The 27152-nt window shown below is 38.9% G+C and overlaps 1 protein-coding gene across 1 annotated transcript; it reads right to left on the reverse strand.

Annotated features, from left to right (window-relative positions):
* Nucleotides 1-1784: 1784 nt before the first annotated feature.
* MFSD11 (major facilitator superfamily domain containing 11) lies at nucleotides 1785-27145 on the reverse strand. The gene is made up of 16 exons (XM_068413355.1): nucleotides 27061-27145; nucleotides 25037-25153; nucleotides 24532-24691; nucleotides 24156-24326; nucleotides 22558-22613; nucleotides 21444-21551; nucleotides 20925-21004; nucleotides 20730-20826; nucleotides 18467-18525; nucleotides 16021-16162; nucleotides 15127-15167; nucleotides 13895-13960; nucleotides 11703-11828; nucleotides 10540-10714; nucleotides 9414-9549; nucleotides 1785-8049 (listed from the first exon to the last, which is right to left on the reverse strand). Exons 4-16 carry the CDS (start codon nucleotides 24249-24251, stop codon nucleotides 7882-7884), a joined length of 1350 nt encoding a protein of 449 aa, XP_068269456.1. The 5' UTR covers nucleotides 24252-24326; nucleotides 24532-24691; nucleotides 25037-25153; nucleotides 27061-27145; the 3' UTR covers nucleotides 1785-7881.
* Between the last annotated feature and the right edge of the window lie 7 nt (nucleotides 27146-27152).

Raw genomic sequence — 27152 nt, forward strand, 5'->3', positions numbered from 1 at the left:
GGGAAAGGCCAAGCACAGGCATGCACTGACTTTGTAGCTCAAACAAGGACCAACAGCGAGGACCTGAGCTCAGACACAGCTCCAGGGGGGCACAGGGGGTTAGAGCGAGGTGGCCAGGCAGGGAAACGGCCACATGCAAACATGCTCATAGCTTAGCCCACAACAGGAAAAGCCCCTGTGAACATCTCGGGGCTCTCTGCAGCCACTGGCCTTTCTCCGCTGCAGTCTGACAGGCACTTTCCGTAACTAACAGCATTACACGACATGCCTGGATCTCCCTCAGTACAAAGGTGTCTTATCCAGGGAGCATGTCTTGAACATAAAGCTCCTTCCAGTGTTGCAGCATTTCAAGTCATCCTCCCCTCCCAACCCCTGCCACTGGTGGTTTATTTGTTTGCTGCAGAACATCATAAATATTTTTACCAGCTGGCAAACTCTTAAATCCAATTGCTTTCCACATGAAATGAAACATAGTGAGCATAATGCCCTTTCCTTCCTCGACAGTCATTTTTTATGCGTGTATCAAATCACAGCAGCGCTCGCAGGGAAGCACGAAGCAGGGGCAAGCGCTGCTCCACGCCGACTCGGATGAACACCCACGGGGGCACCGAGCACTGTCCTCTGCCACTGACTGCGGAAGGGCAGCGCTCTGTGTCTTACCGACATGCCTGAGAATTTGCAGAATTAAGCTCTTATGAAGTATAATTATTATAATTATTCATAAATGTCATGGAGATCTGCCTGTGATTGCTGCTCTATTTCACTCTGCAACGAGGTAAGGATGGCATATGAATGGGAACGCTGCAACACTCATTTTCCAGACTGTCTCACGCCGTATTTTCTCCAAAACTTCCAATTACAGCACAAGTGCTCCTTGTACTGGTGAGTTTTGCACTGCCTTGTGTCTACCCACTGTGTGCCCTAACACGCCAACAAAGAGCATCAGCCCCGTGCCCACGCCGTTAGCCTGCTGCCTCTGAAGGCAGAGGAGGAATCCCAGCCCTGCAGGGAGGAAGAGCAGCTCCTGTCATCATGCTGTGAGGGTGGGTCACCTGCACAGAAAGGACACCTAAATGGCAGTGCCAGCTGATGGATGTGGTGGTCTTACCCTGCATCAAGCTGAGCATAAGAATAAATGACAGCGGGCATTTATATTCTATATAGATATTTTACAGGAATCTGTATAATGGGAAGAAAGTTTAGAAATTCAGTCTGCAAGTTTTACATTAGCATCCTCTGCTGTTTTATTGCTACAGAGGAAATACTGCGCTTCCTTAGCACAACCGTGCAGCACTGGAGCTGTTAAACAAATACCCTGTACCACAGTTATACTTCTGTGAGCATAAAACAAATAATGATGCATGGTAGCGAGGCTCTTTTAAAGAGGTTATTATCTGTGTAATTGGGTTTTTTTGCAAGGATTAATAATCATAACAAACTCTGCAGGTCAGGCATTACCACAAGATGAGTGGCTCTGACAATAAGCAGTCACCACTGCATTTAGTAAGGATGCTTAATTGAAGCTAATTTTACTAAGTGACCTTAACAAATAGCAATTTCTCTCTAATATGACAGAATGAATGATTATTTTTTCATTTAAGGCACAAACCTTCTATTTTTTCCCCCTTCATGATCTAACTTTGAAGTGCCAACTCCTAAATGTCCTTTTATCCAAAGATTCAAAGGGCTGTGTGCAGCGAAAGCCAACCTGCGAGGTTCTTCTCTATTTGTTCACATAAAGGATATTACAGTCAGCTATTGAATACAGATTTTATTCTCTCAGGCATCAGAATACCAAGGCCATCCAAAGATCACACTAGTGGAACCACAGTGGATTTTGATGAATCTGCAAATTATTGAATCTTGAGGGAAAATATTCTGTACTGGCCTCCTTGCATGAGACCCTTGTTCCCTCCCCTCAGCATCTCCATCTCTGCCATCATATTCTTTCACGTACAATCCAGGCAAACGATAGCCAGCAAAGCTGTTCCCTGCAGCTCCCCCCACGCCCTTTAATCGCAGTATGAAGCCAGGACCAAATCATGCCTTTTAGCCACGCAGTTTGACTGGGAAACAGCCCTCCACATCTACATTTCATTTTAGATAAACAGGTCGCAAATACTCCACAATTCTGATGAATTTTGTGGAGTCTTTCAGACACGCAACACTTGAGTTAGGAGAAAAATATCCAAAGCTGTGGGAAAAGATACTGGAAGAATCCACAAAAAAAAACAAAACCCCAAACCATTAGAAGCACTCTCCTCTCAACAACAGGGTCAGTCTTAAGACGGCCTCTCAAACAGGACAGTGAAAGCAAACGGGCCAGGACTGAAGTAGTCACCTTCATTTCCCCATGATATTTCACTAGTCTATGCCATGACTAGAATTAAGTGATTCAAAAGGGCTTTTTAGCACTGAACAAAACATTTTCATTTTCCTAAACAGGCTCTTACAGGAGGCACAAAGCACTTCTGAGATCCATGAGACTCTCTCCCTTTCCCAAAGCCCCTGGCATGACTGTTTAAAACAGTGACAAAAGCAATTCTGACAACGTAACGAGTATATTAACAAAAACATTGTCTGTGATTCACTTTTATTTGCATGGCTGCGACCATGAAAAGAAATATAGTAGAGAGTCAGGTACACTCACTTGAAATCAGCATTTTCATTAGGATAATCATTGTGTGAGCCTGTTCTCAACTATCACCAATTCTAACCCAGACACCTTTTATTAAAGTAAAAAAGTTTCAATCAGTTAAATCAGACTTCTGCACCGTGACAAAATGTAAACAAAAGAGAAAGGACAGCCTGGAGGAGGACATGTCAACAGCTGAAATAACTAAGATAGCAGAGAAATTATGAAACAAATAGAAATTGAGCCGATGCCAGCAGCAGCTAAATGCCCAAATTCAACTGAACAAAGCACCCCCCTTCACATGCCTGCTGAGAATTATTCTCAGCTCCAGATTTGCTCTCTATGGCACTAAGGATGTTTTTCCCACTCTCTCATTACTGCTTCTCTACGGTACAAATACAACCTCTAAAGTAAACTATATCAAAGCATCCTGCTCAATTTATCCATGAAAACTACAACAGAGTCTCAACCTTGCTTCTGGACCAGTGTGGTCATATCAGAAGGGCAAATATCTTGTTAAGCAGCTAACTTTTCAACTTCATCTCCATCTTTACGTTCTCCCATTTTTTAATATTTCTGCCAGCATGTCAGAAGACCTACCAGGGAACAAGGAAAACATGGTATTAACTGCTGCTGCCATTCAGTTCGGGTAAGTGGGACTACAAGACTTCCAAGGAAACAGTGGTGTGGATAAAGTCTTCAAAAAGGCATTTTGCTAGAAAAATTAATGGTCACGATTGTAAGATCCTGTCTTAACCAACACACTCACAGAATTGGAGTCAAAGTTGAGTATTGTGTCTCCTGGCCTGATGTTGAACATAGTGGTTCCTATTTATACTGACAGCAAACAATTAATCAGGGCCCTAGAAAACAATCTTTGAGATTCTCTTCGTGCACGTCTACTCTTCAAACAGAGGCAAGCTGCTAGGCAACCTCTGCAGCATTAATTACTGGCACTTAGACAGGCTGGTATCCAGGGAACCACATTCCCCAGCTGAAATAAACTTGTAGAGTTCAAAGAAAGTCAAATGGAGCTTTCCCAGTCTGGTTAACTGACACATGGTCCTGAATTTATAGTATTCTACACTTAAATTATTTTTCCATATAGTCCAGAGGAGGGCCACGAAGATGATCAGAGGGCTGGAGCACCTCTCCTGTGAAGACAGGCTGAGAGAGTTGGGGCTGTTCAGCCTGGAGAAGAGAAGGCTCCAGGGAGACCTTATAGCACCTTCCAGTCCCTGAACAGCCTACAGGAAAGCAGGAAAGGATCTTTTTACAAGGACAAGTAGTGACAGGACGAGGGGGAATGGTTTTAAACTGAAAGAGGGGAGATTTAAATGAGATATTGGGAAGAAATTCTTTGCTGTGAGGGTGGTGAGACACTGGCCCAGGTTGCCCAGAGAAGCTGTGGCTGCCCCCTCCCTGGCAGTGTTCAAGGCCAGGCTGGATGGGGCTTGGAGCAACCTGGTCTGGTGGAAGGTGTCCTTGCCCATGGCAGGGGGGTTGGAACTAGATGATCTTTAAAGTCCCTTCCAACCCAAACTGTTCTGTGATTCTATACCAGCAAATTCCACCAGGAAGTTCTCTTTCCAGTATAGTTTAAAATGGTCACAAAAAACTGAAAGAACTATACCAGCACAAGACTTCTTGTTTTTAATAATTGTATCATAGGAGGGTTTCTGCTAAGACAGGGACCTCAGTAAAAGTCTTTTTTTTTAAACTTTATATCCCTTATGAGTTTAGCTGTATCTGCAGAAATTTATAGATTAGAATTATATATAAAGAACATTTCATAAATTGTTCTCTTCCTTATCTCAACTTGCTAACATAGATTGTAACTAATAAAATTAACACAACAAAAGTAAAAGCACATCACTTAATTATGAACAAGGTCTACAGTTGTAGAAATCTTCTCTTTCCATACATTCATATATCAAAATGAAAACCAACTGGCAAGACAAAAATATAAATATACTTATATGATATGCATTAAAGACTAATTTGTAGCAGCTTCTTTGGCACTCAAATGTCAAGAATACCAGTTTTCATTTCCTCTTTAGCATTTGTTTGAAAAATTTGGGGATGTGATATGTTGAGATATTAAACCCTAATAACAACCTAAAAGGATAAGAGGAAAAAAAAAACCAACAAATGAAAGAAAGACTTATTTTCAATAAACCCGAGCAACTTGTGTAATTGCACTTACAAAGATAAAATCCCTAATATAAACCAAGCCCACAATAGCACAAATAACAGCAAAAGCCTTTTTTCAAATCCCACTTAATTTAACAGTAAGCTCCCAATTCAGATTAACATGGAATTGTTCAAAGGCCAAGAAGGTGAAATGAATGGGGTACAGTCTCAGGGCTGGTAAATGCTGACAAAAAGATCACGAGATGGAATCATAAATGGATGTCAGCATTGCTATTGTTTATATTGCTGTACCAAAAATTTTGACCGAGCTAACAATTGTGTACACCTGGGTGGATTTTTCCACCTCCTGACAAATCAAAGAAACATGAATAATTGAAAAGCAATCATGTGTCATCCTCAGCTTGACTGAGAACTGTCTCTTCGGATCAAATGTCAAAAGCAATGCAGTTAATAGTAAAAAAAAAAATGGCAATACATGATGCAGTTTTGAGAATTTCATGATTTCTTGTAAAAATTGTCACAGAGTAATACATCACTTTAATGACCCAATAAATAGTTCTGAACAGCTTTCTAACATTATCTGATATTGAGTCAGACCAAGTAGAACAAAGAAAAGTAAAACATCAGATTCACAGAGGTACTGAAAATCCACAAGTCCTAGTTCATTAGTATCCCTCAAATCCGGTCTCAAAATGCTTTTTGAAATTACACAAGCTTAGCAATTTTCTTTAACTTCTAATAAAATAGTTGATATAATTCTTATATGGCAGATGAACAACACAGAAGTTCATCATTAAAAGGGATCAATTTAAAAAACAACCTCACAAGAGCTGTAGTCTAGCTACAATTAAATGGCATTGTTTTAAAAGCCTTTGTAAGTTACTCATCACCACAAGACCAAAGAATGATTTCTTCCCCTCCATGCACTGTAAGACAAAATTTTTCCTTGTGAACTTCCAAGTCTTTCTTCTCTCGTTGATATCTAGGGGAAAGCAGGTCCTGGGAAGAGTCTTGAGACAAAAGTCAGTAATTCCCTATCTTAAAAAAAAGCTCTTTATCCCTTTCTTGGTATTCGGGAAAAAACACAATTGTGTAGCAGCAAGAGAGTTCTCATCACCGGCAGCATCCTATCATCTATACCTTCTACAGTGCTCAGTATATAAAAATAGTATGCTTCAAATTACAGGGTAACAGGAGTGGGTAAGAGAGGCATCAGAGTGCTGCTAGTCACATTAATCATATGTATTGATTGAATACTGAATGCTTTTTCAGTTTGTCTGACAAATTGGAATGGCTTCGCTAACGCCTCGCTCAAATGTGTGTTATGTCTCATTTTCTTTCACATCACTCATTAAAACTCCTGGGAATACACAAGGCTTTCTTTCCTCGCTGTCCTCACAGGTTTCTTTGCTTGCCAAACGTCCAGGTGCCCTCTCATCCTCCCATTAACACCTTAATGATCTCACAGCAAAAACATGCTGTGAATTTAAAAATCCCTTTCCATACACCTGTAAAATAATCCCTCTCTGCCACTTTATGGTGCACGAAGAGGGCTGTGCTTCATGGGAGTTGTGTGTTATGTGTCCTGTGAGAGCAAAAGTGACAGCAAATATCACAGGAGATACCATACTCCCTCATCAAGTTTAACCCCAGGTACACAGGGTTACGTAGTTACACATACGTCGTTATGACATGCAGCAGCTACTGACACATACTGAGTCAACTTTTTTAAACTTGTCTTTAAAGAGATTAACATTCTGACCGTGCATTAAAAAAAAAGGGTTGGTGAATGGTACTTTTCTAAAAATATCTACATGGAGTGTCTAAAAATACCTTCTCAATGTTCCATACCTGCTGTCGGTTGCATCTTGTTTTTCCACTAGACAGAAACATTACTGCAAGTGCTACAGAGTCACACAGATAAAATCAAGGTGAGCTGCACTCACTGCCTGTATTATATCATCTATAACAGTTTTGGATTAAAACTTGGTTCCTATGCTAGTATCCTTGCGTTCGCATTTGGCAGCATAAGATACAGTACAGTTTTCCCAAAATATATGAAGGAAACAGCTTATGTCAAGCATTTCAGGTATTTTTAGACTTTGCAGTAGAATAAACACTGCAAGATTATTCTTCCAGTTCACATTCTATTTGTACTTTAAAAAGTTATCTTAGACAATGCTCTCATCACAGATTATGATGCAAATTTCATTGAACTTAAAAGAATGATTTGGGTGTCTGGGAGGGAAGCCATGTCTTATGGTCCTTCATACAGCATTACCTGAGAAAGTTTCAGCAGCTATCCCAACACAGGTCGATTCTGAGATGCTGAACCAAGAGACTGCTTTCAATGATCAATACTTCACAGATCTCAGGATCACATCCTTAAGATGGCTAAGGGTAACTTCTTCAAATTCTTGTAAAATCTTTCGTGCCACACTACAACATGATTCACTTTCTTCAAAAAACCCCACGTATCTGATTAAATTTAAGCACACGAAACGTTAATAAAATGGTTGGGAAACAAGGAACTGGGTGATATAGAATAAGGCGGCAACATTTCCCACAGAAATACTTCTACATATCTAATAGTTGAACAAGTCAATGACATAAATTGATTTCTCAGTTGTGCAGACACACTCTGTGATATAATGTGCCTCAAAAATATCACTCATTCAATACAAGAGTTCAAGTGTCTGCAGAACTAGAACACAGGAAAAATAATTTAAGGGGAAAAACCAAACCTGTAATTCTGTAATGCATGGGAGAGCAAAGTGAGGCAATTACATTCTGAAAGGTACGTCTCAGAACAGAGTTGTTCGATACATAGATCTCTACATTTCCTTCCATTTCTAATACCAGGTTTTTAAGAACATCCATACCACACTCAGTTGATTAAAGCAAGAAAAAAGCCTTTCAAATTTGGCACTTTTTTCCTCCCATGTTTCACATTCCGTTAGACCGATGGTGTTTTAGTAGTGGCTTCCTCCATCTCAACCTCTGCACCAACTTGATTGTTTCACCTTCTCATGTCTCTTCACAATAAACGTGCCTGCATGTTTCCTCACATTGGACTAAGCATGGCATCTAGCTCAAATGCTGCTGTAGTCCGAGCCACGGGCAACAAGAGCTGCTGCTGCTTTCCACTCCACTGTAAAGAAGGTAATTGTTCCAAAGAATCCCACAACCACCATGATCAGGAGTTGCCACTGCAGAAGGAAGTAGTTGCTGTAGAAATAGGCAACTGCAGCACAGATGGACTGAGAGAAAAAAGTACAATGTAAAAAGATTATCAGTGGAGATATCGAGGCTGGTATTACTATACAAGGATTATCAAATTGACATACGGTTTAATATGCAATTCCCAGTAGCATGCTTCTGTAGAAGACATATAATCTTAAAACCTCATTATACCTCAACATATGTCTTGATGTGATACACAACAGATTTCGTTTTTACTTGTTATTTAAATAGTGTTCACTGTAGAAAATGAACACCAAACTCAGAAGTGTTTGTAGCATTGCAAGTGCAGTTCTCCAGTATTTGAAAACAGCTTGTCTAGAAACGACACTGCCAAGGCTTTAAGACAAAATCCAGAAAACTATTTCCAGTTTTACAGCTCACAAACTATTCTATATCAAAATAGCTAGAGGCTTTGACAAGCAGTGTTGCTTACTTGCAATCTATCCTTTTTAAAGGTAAAATTTTCATTACAGCTCATCAAAAGAATCTTCATACTCCGTGTCTATTTCAAATTCTTACATATCACTGAGAACGATATAAAAATGGAGCCATGTATAAGGAAAAAAAAAAAATGTATCATTTTGAAGCAAGCAGCTGTCAACTTTTAAACTAGACACAGCCTGACCTCTGCTCCCAGCACGAGCTTGCTATTGCTGTGACCATGCATGAACAGTTTCAATGCTTTGTACCACCGTTTTTCTACTGATACCTTTGATCAACACAGATCTTGACCTTGAAAGTTCAGTACCAAACAAGATTAATGCCTGTAAGTGAAGTAATCTATCCAAAATACAGTAGCTGTATTCATCCTGTATGAAGACTTTTCATCGAGTCTCCAGCTAGCACAGATGCATTTATTTTGGCATTCTGACAACTTAAGGACAGATACTTAATTCTTACTGACAGATACTTACACTACTTAATTCTTCTTTTGTCTGCATACAATCTGATAACTCACAGTGATATGGTACAACATCCACAAACTCTTAAACTACTATTTACACAATTTGTTTCCTTTTAACTCAGACCTCTCTGTCAAAGACTTCTTTGAGTAAACAAATTCAATAAATGATTTAAATAAAACCCAAGTCTGGTTAACTGTCCTAGCCTTTTGACTTTAAAATACAATTCCCAACACTCCTAACTTCCCTCAAAACTTGTAAGTAATAGCAGCTCGATTATGTAATCACACCAAGCTATACAATCAAGCTACTCCTACCTAAAAACCTTTTTCTCTCCTGTGAAAGATTAAAAAAAAACAACCCAAACTGAAATCCTTTGCAGAAACAACACAGTTTTTCTCAGCTCATTAAAAAACCCAGGCCAGTATTTCAATAACACTCCAACAGTCATGCTTTCAAAAGGCTGTGTCATGTAATACCTGAACAAACTTAAAGATGGCAAAGGCAGGAGCACTGTCTTCTGAGTACAGGAATCCTAAAATACTGAGGAGCTGGGTGTTAAAGCAGCTGTCCCCCAGGCCCAACAGAAAGCTGCAGAATATGGCCATCTCTTTGCTGAAGGAGAAAGTGAATCAAATTTAAAAGCCATTCGTTCAAACAGCTTACACATCTATAAACTATTTTTGGCAGACTTATTTGGAAAGTGAGAATGGAAGAAATTTATCAAACTTCAAATTTCACTAGAGAAGAACTGGGAATGCTTGGCTTGGCAAAGAGAATAGTTTCATCAGATTTTAATTTCTTGAATGCTAAGACTTCTGTTACTGTTACCTGCAGTCAATTCTACACTGAATTAGAACTGCTAGACGAACTCAATTTGGTGCTTGGAGCCACAAAACCACTGATTAAAAGCTGAGACACACATGGTGAGTTCATAAAAACTGCAGGAATATTCGAGAAATACCAATTCATTTTGCAGAAAAATACTCCAGCTAAATAAAGAATAGTCACCAGCACAGGCACAAATGCAAGTTAGCAGTTGTGTCTGCACAAACCGACAACACTATTTTCACACAAACTGGCAAAAATACACCCCAAAAGAAAGTTGCAATGATGAGATAAGAAAGCTCCCTACACTCTTCCCCTAACACTCAGCGGTATAAGAGACAGGCATAGCATGGCTCCAGTTAGACCAAGCAGACTTTGACAACAAGCATTCAAAGACTTTGGAAACTGGTGCAACAGTGCAAGGCTGGGGCTTCCCTGCTGTAGTAAAACTGAGCCCAACACTGTTTTAAAATACACTGAATTCCTGACACCTGGTACAATAGGTGCTGGTCTCACTATTGTACTAGATGTCAGGAATGTCAGTTCTCAATGACAGAATTGCTACCAAATATCCTCATGTTTTTTATTCTTTTGCCACTTAAATTCCTAAATTGGGTGCACTCTGGTAGAATATCGACCTTTAACAACAACAGAATTCCTGAAAGCCTTTTCTATGGAATTAGTCACTACACAGAAAAGCAACTTCAAGGAGTTCTCTATTACAGGAGCAAGCTCTTTATACACATCCTGAGTTATACCAGCCAGAGGTTTACATACCTTGGAATCATATAAGCAACATTATCTGTTCCTTCCATGGGAGCAATAGGGGCATCATTTGGCATGTTGAAAAAAATTAAATAAAAGGCTATGAAATGGACAATGATGCCTAGCATCACAACAGGGTTCCTGCCAAAGCGGTTTTTCTTGCTCAGTAAACCAAAGATTCCTCCACCTGTATGAGTGGAAAAAAATGGATAATTAAATCAGAACTGAAGACAAAGAACAGAACCAAACTTAAAATACTGAAAAAAAAAAACCAAACAAAACAAAAACCAACTGAAAACTTAGATTATAAACTTCCCCATATTGGATCACTGAAAGACAGACAGAGAAGAAAACAGTCCCAAGGAGTTTGCCAGCTCTGCCAGATGACATAACCTCTGGGTTGCTGTCTAGGAAATGCAGGCAGGAGATTTATCAGAGGAGTGCTGATGAAGACACTTAACCTTTTTGCAGGTATTTTCCCAGCAGCCACTGTTTCCTCCAGTATCACAACAGCACTAAGTGAAAATGGATGGCCTTGTGCTTAGCTCTTTTAATCGCAAAAACATGCATCTCTATGGATCCAAGTTGGTAGTGGAGAAAGACAGTGTTTTGGTTTGGTTTTTTTAAACACTGCAGTACTTGAGTTTAAGCAAAAAAACCCCCACAATTTACTTAATGAACATCACTTGTATTCAATTTTATTCAAATATCAGAACTTATTTAACACAAGCTAACTTTAATAAAGAAAGAAATCTTTAGTGTAACACTTTAATAAATTTAAAATAGTTACATCACTTAATAAAAATGTAAACCGAATACTATTTAAAAACAGAATATCAAAATACTGAAATTCCCTAATAACATTGTAGCCTAGTGCTTCTCTCATTCTAAGTCCTATGTATTTCTTTGCATTAACCAAAAAAGAATGCAAAATCTTAGGATTCATAGTCATCAGTATTTCACATCCTAGTCAGTATTCAGTTTACATGGTGTAATGCATAATTCACAGTGCAATAAGGAACCACATTGACAATTTTATTTCTAGTATTTCATTTTTTGTTTACATAATCATTGCTGGAAGCTTGAAAGACACTATTCAGTTAAATACAAAAAAACATTTTGAGTAACTACATCTTAATCCTTTTTTGTCTATAAAGTAGTAAATTTAGACTCACCTAAAATTTCTCCAACACCAATAAAAATACCAGAGAGACCAATAAGGCTTTTCTCTTCACCGCCAAATCTATTCACAGCACCAATACATGTCCCATATACTCCAGAAAAGAATGTTAATTCCAAACCTTTGAAGGAAACCAAACAAAATTGACAGATGAACTATTATGAAAGTTAAAAAAAAATTCTTTATGTCTAAAGTGTTTTTCCTTAAAGTATCTTTCACATATATCTAAATGAGGTATATTTAATAGAAGAAACAGGGAATTTTAAACTATGTAATTATGATATTTTCCTATGCCAGTTTACAAAAACTATATTAGAAAAAACAGTGTAATTAATTAGTGCCACATGCACTTAGGTGCAGTACTGCTTCTGTTGACACAATCCCTCTATACAGTTTGTATTTCTCCTTTTTAAGAGCTTTGGAATTTCATCCAAATGAAAAGTGCCATGTCAAATAACACTTAAAGTAACTGAAGAAATGAAGCACAATTTCAGTGTAAGATTTTTTTTTTCCCCCCTCAAGTTACAGCATTCCTAAGTCCCTGCATCCCCAAACACCAATAAGGAGCTAAGATGCTAAGACTGCTACTTTTCTATACATAATGAACTAAAACTGAGAAGGAACAATGGCTATTTGTTTAAAACGCTTCTTTTTTTCTATTGCCATTACTGTGAGGAAGGGTAACATAGCTGACTCCAACTAGCGTCACTGCAAGCAACCAGGGTAAAAATATCCTTTTCTTAATAAAAATTATCTTTAAAACAATGCAAAGTGTTATACTTAAACAAAGAAAAACAGTTCAAAAATAAAACTATTTCTAATTGACCTCCTTTGTCTTTTGCTATTGCAAAAATTTGGTACACCATATCCTGGTCTACCAGTAGCAGGCTACCTAACATGGTATATGAACTGCATACACCGCTCAAAAAAGGATGAACTTTGAGTAGTCTTAATAATCCAGCCATCAATTTCGGAAATAAAAGCCTTCGTTGGCCTCATGGGATTTTGTATTTTCCCACATAAAGCGGCAATGCTGGCCAAGAGCCACAGGATGGCAGCAGCTGTTTTTCCCAAGCTGGACTGATTATTTTCTGCTTCCTTTATGAGCAAACTGCAGCTTAATCAGGCAAAACCTGACTAATTCCCTCCCCTTGTTATCTTGCTTCACATTCCCCTTGCACTAAACATCTAAGATGAATTCAAGTTAGTTACTTTGGGTTAACAACACTGGAGATGCTGTGAAGTAACTTGTAACAGATTAGCAGCTGGTGCAAACTGACTTCATAGCTACAACTGCTACTGCTCTATCAGCAGCTGACTGCAAACTTCAGCAGATACTATGGCACTACTCACAGTTTGTTCATATCTAAGTCTTTCTTTTCACCTACAAGAGCTAACAATAATTTTTCATAACAGTGACTCGAAGCTAAGGTTCTGAAAATGCATCCATTCTTCCTAAAACTTAATTTGATCATGAACAGAACTACATCTGAAGCCAAATAAGGGTCAAGAAACCCCCTAAAAATCCATTAAAGGATACCAGTAACATTTTGAACATTTTATAGTATTTTTGTGGAAGAATCACTTTAGTATATGGCAAAAATAAATGTACTTTTATTTTACAACTCATACCTTGGTCTAACAGTAGCAGACCAGGTTTAACTTAAGGTGCTAAAAAGAAGAGCTCTTGCCACAGCAAACACTAGTGACAAAAATAGTTTAAAATGGCTAAACTTTTTCCCCCCCAACAGAACCAAGACTAAAATGAAGTCTGTTAGTAATCTCCCACACCTCAACAGAGGGGACACTGACAGTGTATTCTACAAATATAATTTTCATTCAAATGCAATGGAACTGCATTAAACAATCCACAATCTATTGACAGTGTAATGCCAAATCACATGTAAACCAGCTATGTAAATTTTGCCTAACCCTCAATTTGGATGACCCAGAACTGTACTGAACCAAGCATTACTACACTGTCAGTATTTGCAGATTTAGGCACCCCCCTCCTCCCATACAGAAACACTTCCCAGAACACAGAAACATCATAAGTAACTTCGTCAAAGTTAATTAAAATAGTCAAGTAATGTTTGCAGAGATATGGAATTGCAGTCCTGCTCTGGGGTTAAAATTGCAAACAATGCCCTGACACTGCTACATGATTACACACTGCTTGCTCCATACCTGTGTAGGCTGTTGTAACACTGAGCAGCAGAATCTCTTTGGTGAAGCCCAGCTTTATAGATTTCTCTGTAAAGACACAATAATGGCAAGTAACACAACTGATAATACTATTAAGACAATCTACACTTTCTTTTGCTCTTTGCAAAAACATGTTAAAATTACACAAACTGTGACTTTATGACAGTAAACAGAGCACTAAGCAAACCAACCCTGACCTGCCCTTTCAAAGAAATGCTGTTACCTGAAATTCTTTTTTGTAAGAAATGCAAGGGGGTAAATACTAAAGAGAGGATACAGAGATTTCAATTAGCAGACAATTTTCTGCTCATTGTATTTTTGCACTCTCAGTTCATAGTGATTGTCTCCTAAAAGGATAAATAAATTCTCAGTGAAGATCCCCACATTCTCAAAACAAACTTAACAGTCACAAGCAGACCATATCAAACTTCAATGGAAACTGCAGATGCTCCAGTTCAAAACTGTTGTTTTTAACTGATATCACTTGGTGACAAAATAAAACAACATGTAAATTCTTCTTTATCTTGTTATCTTAGTGAATTTCTTTGTGTATTTAAAAAAAAAAACCCACACAAAAAAACCCCCAACTTTCATGCAGTAGCTTTCCCAAGTGGTGACCTGTTCTTTTTGAGCTCATCTATACAAGGAAGCTGTTGTAAAGTAGCTTGGATCTGAAACTACATCCAGGAAGTAACCCTCCAAATTCCTCCTGGACTATACTACTATGTAATTGAAGTCTACTTCACTTTCTTTGCTTGCAGACAAGCTATGTTTGTATGGTATCATCACCTGAAAGGAGCACCTCTGAAGTGGAGACAGCCAGCTCACACCAATCACACACCAACACGCTAGTTCAGTGGTTCCCAAGCTTTTCCAGTTGCAAGCCCCATTTTGGCTAGGCTCAAAATCTCAAATGCTCACATAGACAACTGAATTCCTATCAGCCCCAAAACTCATCAGTCCTCTGTCCCTATGCGAACCATCATCTCTGGTCTGGAAATCGTTGCCATCTGGCCGTCACTTTGCCAAGCAGACCATCCCTGAAGATCTATATTTGAAGTGGAATAACTGAAATGCATTCTTAAAAACTTAAATTGTTCACAAATTTTTGTTCTAAGCGATTTGTATGTGATCACATTATCAGCAGAATCATGGAAAGCTGGAAAGGACATGTCACTATTTTTTGAAGCAACTTTATGTGAAACAGTACTTACTAAAGGCAGCCACTGCTCTCCTCATTTTGTTTTGTGCAGACCTGGGTAAATAAATGACTTAGTCAAAATGGAAAAAGAATAACCACACTGTATCGCTATGCCGGAAAGCAGCTTAATTCTTCAAATTTTCTGTACGTTTTCTAGCCCAGCACTATATACTGGAATATGCTAATATATTACTAAAAGTTTCTGAAAATCTAAACTACTAACCACAAAATTTCTTTGCTCTCTGCAGTAGCGAATGCCGTTCAAAAATTAACCTGCTTAACAGAATCTTTCTTCCAAGCATTTCATTTTTAGCTTTGACTATTTTTTCACTAGCATACTTACTGATGTTTTTCTAACATTTTCATTGTTTAAATAAAGCAAAAATATTTATATTGATGCCTCAGGAAAAACTGCACTGAATCTACCTATTTGTGTACCTATGCATTTCTAATGTATTTATCAGGGGAGCATATATATATCTAGAGAAGATATGAAAAACATGTTTCAGTATGTAAAAGATAACCTATAAAGAGGGAGTAATTTCTGCTTATTCCAGCCTTTAAACTGTGGTGATGAGGGCAAGACAGACTATGAAAGGCAGATACATGTTTAATAATAATCAGTGGAGAAAAGAGGTAAAAGGTCTCTTTCCAAAGGCACACACTTACTAATGGAAAAACTTACTGCGCAGTACTGCACTCCACCCTTGAAAATATGTCATATAAAGATCACGAATTCTCACTTGTTAAAGTACACACACTTTTCTATTAAATCTGTAAGTTCTACAGGTTGTTCAGAACATTCATGTTTCCAGTGTAGAGAGGAAAGTGAATGCATGATGTTCCATTGAGGAGTAGGAACACGAATGAGTATATGTGACAACATGTTATTGCCGTAAGCACTTACAAGCCGTCCCCCAGGATTTCATTAGCAGAATCTTCCTCCCCTGGAGCTTTTGTGTCCTCTTGTGTCCTAATCAGAAAGAACAGAACTGTGCCCACAAGACTGATAACAGTCAGAGCAATGAAGACAGTTCTGCGATCACTCTCTGTGGAAAAACAAAGACGACTCATAACTAGATGTGCAAAAGCAATTCAAACCAACTCAACTACCTTCAAAGAACTAATACAGACATACTACGTAACAGTGTTTAAAATGCATACTAATATTCTAACTTACCTTCCACATGGAGTAAAAGGTACACAGCTGCTGGCAAATTCCTGTCTCAGTTTTATGATGCTAATAAAATATCAGCACATTAAAGAGTGTCACTCGCATTTTCTGCCATGCAAAGGCTATGACCAAGGAGGAGCCAATTAACAAAGGAGTGCATAAATTATTAGCAGAAGAAAGTACATCTTTCAAGACTTATATAATTCAGACTGGACATAGCAAAGCACCCTAAAACCCTTCAGACTTCTAAAAAAACTCTTTACCAGCACCAGAAATATTAGCACTGTAATGTCATAAACTGGTAAGCTTGTAAACTACAAAGGTCTTAAAACCACTGAAGCCTAACTGACACAGCAACAATGTGAGCTGGAGGAAGGTCACTGCTGCCCCATGCACGAGCTCTGCTGCACTAACCAACTTGTTTGGCACGGGAAAGTCTGTAATACAGAAGTCATTCCCGTTTAAAAATATTAAGCAGAACAAAAAAAGCGAAGAAACAGCTAATAGTTGTGATGGAACTAGTGGATGATTCTGAAGATATTGCTTACTACTGTATTCACTTCCCCTTTAGCTTAAAGGTAATAAAAATGTTCTACATCAATTAAAAATAATGTGTATGATTACAGATCAAAAAGAGAATATGTTCTTTACCTTGAAATGCCTGTAAAATTTTCATTTAGGTAGTAAAAGGAAGGATTAATTGATTTTTAAACAGTCAGATCTTCCGATATCAACATTTTTAATAGTCTCAAGTCATTTAAAGATGGGGGGGAAATATAACAGCAGAACTCCCTCATAGTTAATTGCTCTATTCTGTGGTTAGAAATAGCAACGAAATTTAGAATGCCCAGAATTTCAGGCCCACCAGATCCAAAGTGTCTCCAATCCTTTCAATAACATTCAAGCCTTTGTGTTAAAGACAAGGGAACGTGGGAGCTGACCTTTGAAAATTAACCTGTGCTGCACTACCAAGGCCATGTCTGTGGGGAACCTGAAAAGACGGATCAGAGACATGAAGTGGACTATTCATCTCAACAGGGCAATATTTCTGAAGCCTGATAACTATAATTTAAAAATCAACATCTTATTCCCAGTTGACTACAGCAGAAGTATCCTCATATTTTAAATGTTAAAAGAATTGCCATTCTAGTAGATATTTAACACTACAGTAAAGACTCTCACAGTCACTATAGAACAGGACAATCGACCCTACTTATTTACAAAATGTTGGTTTTGTAAATTTTTCTAGCAATACTCTGGTTTTATAATTAAAATCTTACATTTTGCTCTATTTTCACCATTGCCATTTTCTTAGCTGATACTGCCCTACCTTGCTTTGCTTACTTAAGTAGAAATCTCTGCTTTAAAACCAGTGAGTCTCCACCACTATCCAGCTTCTCAAGAATATTACTAAGTTTACTGTTCTCTCTTCTGCTCTTTACCAGTCTAGCACGACAGCAAATGAAAAAACCCTACAGTATCAATTACAAACTCATTAGGAAGTCAGTCTTCATAAACTATGCCAAGAAAGGAAGACTTGAGTTCTTCACACTCTCTTCCAGCAATGCTGCCAGTTTACGGAGCAGCAGCCCACTCACAGTCCAGCTGCACATCTCAACCTCTCTCTTGCTACTGCTTCGTGCCAGCACAACGATTAGCGTAGCCATGAAGTGAACTGGGATGGTTTTCCTTTGTTTTCCTTTATTTCATAGGTTAAACAGTCTCCAATCTGATTTAGAAGGATAGTCTACAGCAGGAACTTACTTTGGAAGAGGATATCATCTATATTAAACATATAGGCATTCCAGAACACCTTTCCCCCAAAATATGTGTATTTTGGCATAAGTGTGTCTGCACAGGGAAAATCCCAGAGGAGCTATTGTGGAAAACCTTATTCCAAACTAGCATTCTGAAGAATTTCATAGACAATATCCTAAAAGAAGGTACTCAAAGTGCGTTGCATGCAGGAAAACAACATAAATAATACAAGGGCCATGAGTACCATGGAACACTGAATCAAAAACATACTCCACAAATAGAGTCTGTCTAACAATAAATTGGAAAAAAAAAGTTTGCTGTTGTATAACTTTCTTGAAACTTTCCAGTTCATTATTTCATCTGCTTATTCATGCTATCATATTTTAAAGGATGGCCTCCCATATAAACGAGCAATACTCACCTGATATGTGAGTTTTTCCTTGCCAAGCAAAGTATATATAGAGGTTTCCAAAAAACAAGCTGTAAACAAAAAGGATAACAAAGGTGAAGAGCACTTTTTGTGCTAAGATTAAGGTTGTAGCATCACAGTCATACTATTCTATGCAAAAAATGGTACTGTGCAATTGTGAAAGAAATAAAAACACTACTCACTCTCCATGCAAACTGCTTCCTCTATACAAAACTTCAAACACAGTAGAGGATTCTTCCCCATAATGTTGGCTATTCATTTTCAGCAATCAAGACACAAGGTGGTGGCAAAAATGAGGAAATCTGCATCTAAGTTACCTCTCTCTCTAATTTGGGAAGGGTACAGGTTAGAAAGCTGACATATTTATGGAGATGATTTTGTAATACCTCCTTAGAAGAGTCACATGTCTTGTCTGAAGTATTGCCCCAGCAATGCTAAATTGGTTGTTAACAGCTCAAGGGAAATTCTGTGTTCCTACCTACAGTTTCCTGAAATATAGTAATTCTGAATGAATAGTGATTCAAAACAGCCTTAGAGTCAAGTTTCCTCATACAAAGCCATGCATTTTACTCACTGTAAAACACACGACTAGTTGGGTTTGTGGAAACTGCTACTCTGCTAACATAGTGATAAGTTAATTCTGGAACCTGAAACTTAGGGAACACAAGTATGCCACTGGTTCAGACTGATGTTCTACTAATCCAGTATTCTGTCCCCACAACAGCGTTAGCAATGCCATCTAGTGCAGGCTCACAAGCCTAAGCACTTTCTGCAATTCACTCCCCTTGTTATCTCCCAATACCCTGAACTGCTGTGTTAGTGATGGTAAAAGGGATCTCTCTCCAGGAATCATTTGTGGACCTGTTGCCAATTAATTTGTTTGATCCCTTTTTGATCTTGCTGACACCATTACACTCCACACCCTCCTGTGGCAGGAAGTTCCAGTTTAATCAGCTGTTGTGTAAAGAAGCACTTTACCTGTTTCAAATCAAGCCTCTTCTAGTTTCACCAAGTGACCTGAGTTCTAGAACAGTAGCATTGGGTGAGCAACAGTTCTACACTCAGCTCACCTGCTGCCTTTGTGTTTTAGTAACCCATCAGTATAATCCTCCTCAGACACTTTTTACTCTAAGAAGTCCCAGCCTTTTTAGTCTCTCCAAGTCAGCAGCTCTACCTTCTTGCACATTTTTGTTATTTTTCCCTATACCCTAATTACATTACACTCTCCCGAGAAGCAGAAACCATATCTGCACAAAATACTCAACAGCAGCAACGCAGCACCCACTACCTTGTTCTCACTGCCTTTCTTGATGCCAAGCTTTTTGTTGACTTTTTTGGTTGAAGCTACACTCAAAGTTTAATATCAGAGAACTATCAACAAGATCTCATTTCTGACTGCCAGGTCCAACTTTAGTCTCTTCAACTCGCCAGAGAGCAGCAAGGTCCGGCTGCTCCCTCAGGGAAGGATGGCTAAGAGTCAAGTGTGATAACACATCCAGCAGAGAAGGTGCCTGATCAGCAAGAGCCCAGCCCTGCAGTACTCAAGCAAGGCAAGCAGGGCAGACCCAAAGATTGTAAGCAGGGTCAACCAGGAGTCCAGACCATCATAGAAGCTTGTGTTGACAAGGCAGGTCTGAGGTCAAGCCAGGAAGTCAGTCCACAGGCCAGAGTCAGGTCCAGCGATTGCCACATAGGTCCACAGTGACAAGGCAGAACACAGCCAAGATGGGAAGCCAGTCTGTGGACTGGGGTCTAGACCACCAGGATCCATAGCCAGGCACAGCTGCGGCTGAGCTGGAGACCAGGACTCCTCCAACACAACTCCAGAAGAACTGAAGCCCAGGGCTTCAGTGTTTAAATGGGGCTGCTGGGCCCACGGGCAGATAGGAAGGGTGTGGTGGAGGTGCCAGGTGAGGTTGTTTAGGACCATTAGGGCTTATTAGTGCACTCAGGATCCTGACACAAATTACCACAGCCCTCCACAATCAACAAGATTTTTGTTACACACGTCAAATGCTCCCCCAACAGAAATTTATCTTTTTAGCATGTCAAGAGCAGAGGCTTGCAATATGTAACTTTCATTCATTGTTCTATAATGCACAATAGCAATAGAAATATGGCTTCCAGCCTTCCCTCCTACTTCACTGACTGCAAGGTACCAGTGAAGTATTTTTGATCCAGTCTCCCACTTATCAAAAAATATAAAAAGTAGAATGTATGCACAACCAAAAAAAAGATTAAAAATAAAGCTTACCTGGACTGTAAGAGTGCCCAAAATACTCCACTGTTCCTTCCAATGGTGTTTTCATCAGAATTTACAGTCAAGCAATTTCCCTGTGCCGTCCAGAGTACTGAAAGATACAGAATATATTGCTCAGAAAATAAAAATATTTTTGAGATATATTCAAATGTACCAAAGAATAGTAAGCAGGAGAAGAACAATGCTTACCAGCAGCTGCAATGCCAATAAAAACAGAAGCAGTGTAGAAAGCCCATGTAGCAGGCTGGATAAAAACTGCAATGTATAGGCTAGAATAGAACAGATCAGTTTATTGAATATAGACTTAAAGTGGACAATGCTCTTTAACAATCAGGTATCTCACTTAGCTTCTTTTAAATCAGCTACTCTTTCCTAAGTGACACAGGAAAACAGTTTAGGTCATATGTGAAAAAAAGGCAATCTTTTTACTCCACTAAACATGCAGAATTTTTTTTATATAGTCATTAATCTAAGACCACAACCTGAACTCCACAGTCAGCAATGTCTGGAAATGCTGTGGAAAAAATACACTCAGTTTCCATTAGGCTGAAGTACTCTGCAGTTACACATCTACTGACACAGACAGTATCTCTGCAAGATGCTTTCCTTAGCCCGTACAATTTAATGTATGGCATGGTAGCCTTAGGTGTGAAAAAGTGAAAGAAAGGTTTCAAAGGAAGCAGACAAAAATTCAAAATTAATACTTACCTATAAAATATGCCACTAACAACCATGGAGAGCTGAGGTCCTACTATCGCAACCACGGAAGGTGATATAAGATTTGATGCAGAGAATACTCCATAAATAACGGACATGCTACGTAAATAAACAACACAGATTATTAAGTACTTAAAAAAAAACAGGGTATAAGTGCAACTGATGTAAAAATGTTCAGTTGATTCCAAAATATCAAGTTAAGTACATATATAACTTAAGTAACTGCATAACTTCCATGGTCAAACATTTCCTTCCTTTCTTCTGTTACTTTCACTCATTGCACTCTACATGGGAACACAGGAACATACAGTATTTCTTAGATTGCTGCACACAGTCCCAAACTATTGCAGGAGAGCACGTCTTGTAATTTACAACATGCATGTGTCAAACCAGGCCTTAACAATAGTTATTGTATTTTGTGCCCAGTACTTCTAGAGAATGTTCCAGAGCCTCATTCGTCTGTCAGCGAGCTTTTCCTTTTCTGCCAAATACACCACAGAATTTGCGCCAGCTGCATTTTTAGTTTAAATTAAGACAGTAAACCCTTCAAAGCAGCTACCGGCTTTTCCTATATGACAGATTAATTTGGTGTACAAAAGGTCCCTGACCATGCTTGGCGAGTTTGGCTATGCCAGTGCAATAAACAAACAGAACGGCTTTTCGTGGCTTTGCTTCTTGTGGTTCTGGCTGTTCTTTTCACATTTATGTTGCAGTATTTCCTGGAAGTTGATCCACACTACCTGTCCTATGCAAACACACAGAGGTGCACAAGGGCAAACAAGCAAGACCTTAGTTAGCAGTTTTAGTTATTTTAAAACTTGCACATTCTTCATCTGCTAAGATAAAACGCTGAGAATGGGATTAGCATATGGTGTTTTTTCTCCCTACAAAGAAAACATGCAAAACAGATATGTAGTTCAACTAGAAATAATTCAGAGTAGAACTCGAGTGAATGTGAGAAGCCTACGTTCTAAACTGCTTTAAGTGTTATTAAATTGTGAAGTCAGCAGAACACTACAATCTCGTGAGAGTATATCTCTATCAGATGGAATTATAACTAGCTTCACCCTGCAAGGAGCAAAGTAATAAGATCTGTGTAAATTACCTTGTGTAGCCACTGCCATGAAAATCCGTGTTGTTTAAATTTGTGATAACAGTTTGCTGTGAGAAAAATCATACATTGTAATATGTTAGAATATATATTACAGTTTGAGGACCTTTGCATCAGTTTGAAGTCAGTATCAAATGTTAGAATTAATCATTAATAGACTCTACAAAGTACTTAAAATAATTTAAAGTGTTCATTACAACTTACAATACCTCCACAATGAAGGTGAAGGAGATATTTGGCAGGGAAACATTTATATTTAAAGCAGTAATTAGTACTTTAGGATTATATCATTATTTCATCAGAGACCTTAAAATATTTCACTAAATTTTTGTTTCAATAAAAACCTCTCTTAGGTAGATATGTATGACTATCTTAATTTTAAAAGTGGGAAAAAAAGAAGTTGTTTCAAATACTCTTAGTTTGACCTAACTATGAGTTCTTTTCCGCTTCCTGTTATTTCCCTGTTCCTTTTTTTTCCGTTGAATCAGCTTTAGTGATCATGAGACCACGTAATTAGTTGGATTGGCAGGCAGATCTGATTGAAAGTCACTTGTAATAACTTTAATGACAATAAATTACATGATTGCATGATCACTAGGTCCAATTCAGTGAGGTGCTGCGAATTCATTGCAGAACTAAGATCACTGGGCTGTACTTATGTACTCACACACAGTATCACGCTGTACTCTTAAGTTTTACAAAAACTATTCTAAGTAATTATAATAAAGCAGTGAAGGACACTTATATGTCTGAACCCAGAAAGGATTCTTCTTGCATGCAAGAAAAGAGAAGCTGTAAGAGCTGTGGGCTCAAGAGGTATGTTGAAATTTAACTGTCCTTCAGGCATATAACTAATATTGAAAGCAATGTCTACAACTCAGTAAGTTAGAGGATCTGGGCTAAGTATGTCAGTAGCAGGATTCTAAAAATTTAAGTAATAAGAGTATAATCTGCTTTTAATAGTAAATTTGGGTTAAGTTACGCTCAATTTTGCTTCAGCACACACAGAGATACGTGATACTAAAACAGTAAATTACTTATTCAGATGGAAGGTGACTTGGCAGTTCTAGCAATTGTGGAAGTCTGACTACTTGTCAGATGTTATCCTCATACTCCCCCTCAGTGTATAGTTTGTTAGAACAGAAAAATATGTTAGATGAGGAAAAACACTCTAGGAAAAACGAGGGGCATGGCTGATAATAACAACTTAGGCAAATACTTTGAAAGGGACTATATAGAATAGTCAGAAATATGGAAGGTGCAATGTAATTCAATTGTTAACTATTGCAAGTGTAAAAACAGACACTACTTTAAAGTTCAAGCATTTGATAAGATTCATTAATTTTCTACTTTCAAGCAATCAGGCAGTTACACATGTAGCTATACTGTCTGAAAGAAATAAACTGCTTAATTATTCAGTTAACCAACTTAATCTAGTTAACACTAAACCAAAAGAAAGGAGACAAAATGTCAGTGTGCCTTGCACATTAAAAAATCCCAAGCAAAGCAACTCTTACATTAGAGTACCCAGAAGACAAGAAAGGATAGATAACTGTGATAGAAATGTGTCATGTTTTGAAATTCACACCTACCGCAATATTTCCACATGTTTGGAAAGCAGTGAATATAAACATAAATGAGACTCCCAAAATAATTATGTTGAAAAGTTTTTTTGATTCAGGAGACATTTCGTGTTTTCTTGCCAAGTCCTCAGCTTCAGTCTGGAAAAACTCTATTTTCTTTTAAAAGTTTCCTCTTAACCTCTGTTAAAAACAAAGAAAAAGAAAAAAAAACGAAAGCTTCAAAAATGATGATTACTTAGAGCTACTTATTAGCCACTAGGACATAATCATCAACTAATCAAGTCATCTGGTGACTCTCTTAAATAATGTACAGCAAAATCAGTAACTCGAAAAAAAACAAAGCTAAAGGTCTGGTACAAAAGGTAAAGATCAAGATTCTCTCTACCTCTTCCCATGAAGTTAACAGGGCAGACTGCAGTATATTACTTCTTCATGACATCTCTCTCGCCCAAACGAAGCAGTCTTCCAAAAATCAAGCTAGTTAATCAGCTCAGTTTCTTGCCATTGTTCTAAATCAGAATTCTGCTCCTCAGCCTTTAAATCACCTGACAAAGGAAAGATGAGACATTTGTACACACGAGTCATTTCCATGCACGTTGGACAGGAAATAAGGAAAATTTCACAATCTAGATCAGCTGACCCAGCCTAGAAAGCCCTTGTGCACCATGGGAAATGCAGTTTCTTGAAAGTACACTTTTTCTACTGAAAGGGTGGAAATCTCCTAATCCTTAAAATAAAAAGATTTGTACTAGTTTTTAAGAATTATAATCTCTATCCACTAAATAATATCCAGCAAGATAGAAAGGTCTTACAAAGTCATCTAAGAGAACTGTTTAATTAGCTGAATGCAAACAAACACCAAGTCATTTCAAAGAGAAAATGATTCCCACCTGGGAGAAACTACGTATCAGTGCCACAAACAGACATGCTCTGCACAGTGCTTCTGCCTTTCATTGTCCCAGTGACTCAGGAGACGAAAAAGTCTTCATAATCTTCCACTGCTTTGCCTCAAGGAACAACATTAATTTTCAGTGATTACATACTCTTAATATTTCACTTCACAGTATTTCTAAATAATAAATTTAAGATCAATTGATCTTTAAGTTTTGAAGATCTCAAAGCATCAGCAAAATTGAAAGAGGATCACACGTCTTGTATCAACTGAACGGCTGCTTTTTACTGTAACTATCTTCTTTTTCTGTTCTGTTGGGCCTCCAAGTCAGGATTCAGCTAAATCAGCTCCACTTAACTGATGGCCAAAGAGGAAGGGAAGGAAATCCAGAATGGATTGAAGTAAATGACAAATCACCCAATTTTACGTCCACTATCTACAGTAAAGGACTTAAATAAAATCTGCATCCCAGCTATCATTACATATTTAATACTATTTTAATTCCTGAGTTGTATTTTCTAAAAAAGTAGGGTTTTTTTCAACAGTATTTATTCTTTACTTGTGGAAGAAAGTCAATATGATTATTCAGAGGCTGCTTTACAAAGATCCAATTAGAATATCAAGGTGGTATTTTAACACAAGCAAAGCGCTCTTCTTCCTTTTCTGTATTATGAATTTATAGTAACAGATTTTTAAGATCCTCTAGGCACTGTGTCCCACTCACACCTTCTTCCCTTTGTGCCAGCATAAGCATTTTTCTAGCTGCACTGGAAACTGGGCTGGTGGGCTGGATCAATTCTTCTGGCAGCACCTTGTATTGATTTGAAGTGACTGTGAAGGGACACAGGAAACTCCGTCGTTTTAGGCAAATCATTGTGAAGATAAACTTCAAATGTCTCCTCAGAGAAAGGGTTTCAGCAGATTAATCAGAAAATTTTTAATCAATATGCTCTGGGCAAAAAGAACAATATAACATGAAGCAATACAAGAAGTTAAAACCAGTACTAGTTTATTTGATTTCTTAAGTCTTCTGTAGCAATAAACAAACTGTTGCTTCTAGGTTTGTATTGGTATCATTGCTTATTTTTATACTTCAGTGTAAAAAAATATAAACACAGCTACAGTAAGAACGACTTAATACTGAATTTGCTTTCTCATATCAATACTGTCATTGCATTAAAGTCAGTAGAGAACTGCCTCTTTCTGTTCTTTATTTAACACAGTATTATGAAACAGAAGCGTAGAAACATTTATCATGGTTGTAAGACGAGAACTATGTATTATAGTTCATATTTGGAGTTTGGGCATTTTATTCAGTGCCTGAAGTACCACAGCAACAACTTTTGGGGTGCGGGAAGCAGCTTTCACTGAATTCCCCAGACAAAACTCAGGGCATCTGCTTGTCATCCTCACACAGGGGCTGTGCTAGCCTTGTTCCCATTTTACCACGCACGCTGCCAAAGCATGAGCTTGCAGAGCGCGCTGTGTGTAAAGGATTTCTGACGCTTCCCAGCTCGGCCCACTGCTCTCTCGCAGGCACCGGGGTGGAGATCGCCTCGCCGGCAGCGTACGGGCAGAGGGCTGCCTGCACGGCTCTGCCACAGCTCGCATCCATCCCGCCGCATCCAGAGCTGCACAGACCGAGGCGGCTTCACCAGGCACCGCTACTGGCAGGAGGGGAAGGAGAGCCCGCCGAGCGCCCACCCCGGCCTGCCAGGCCCCCTCACAGCGGCAACCAGGGAGCGCACCCGCCGGGAGCGGGAAGGACACAGAGCTCCCAGAGCAGCTACCTCGGGAGAAGCGCGCTCATAACAACCCCAGCCGAGGGCATCCCCGTGCCTCCCCTCACAGCCCTCTCCCCTCCCCATCCGCCATTTTAAACCGTCACCGCCTCGCTCCCCCCCCCCCCGCCGGCGCGAGAGCCGCTCCCCTTCGTTAACGCTGTTTTTCCTCGCGGCAACGGCCGCCCGCCCCTCCGCCCCCCGCAAGGCCAGGCCTCGCCTTACTGACGGTTTTTTTTACCGTTTTCGGCACACATTGTTCAAAATTTCCCCGCCTCCGCCGAGTCCTTCCGGGTCACGGCGGAGCCGCCTCTAGCGGTCACTTTCAACTGC

The sequence above is a fragment of the Nyctibius grandis genome, chromosome 15 (genome assembly GCF_013368605.1).
Source record: "Nyctibius grandis isolate bNycGra1 chromosome 15, bNycGra1.pri, whole genome shotgun sequence".
Lineage (NCBI taxonomy): Eukaryota > Metazoa > Chordata > Aves > Nyctibiiformes > Nyctibiidae > Nyctibius > Nyctibius grandis.

Bases quoted from the DNA above. Each gene is read 5' to 3' on its own strand.
- MFSD11 (XM_068413355.1), bottom strand. From the start codon at position 24,251: ATGTCTCCTGAATCAAAAAAACTTTTCAACATAATTATTTTGGGAGTC. The intron at 15,168-16,020 runs GTAAGTGCTTAC...TTATTTACCCAG, and splicing joins GAAATCCTGGGGGACGGCTT to GTCTGCACAAAACAAAATGA. The intron at 9,550-10,539 runs GTATGTAAACCT...TTTCTCCTTCAG, and splicing joins GTTGCTTATATGATTCCAAG to CAAAGAGATGGCCATATTCT.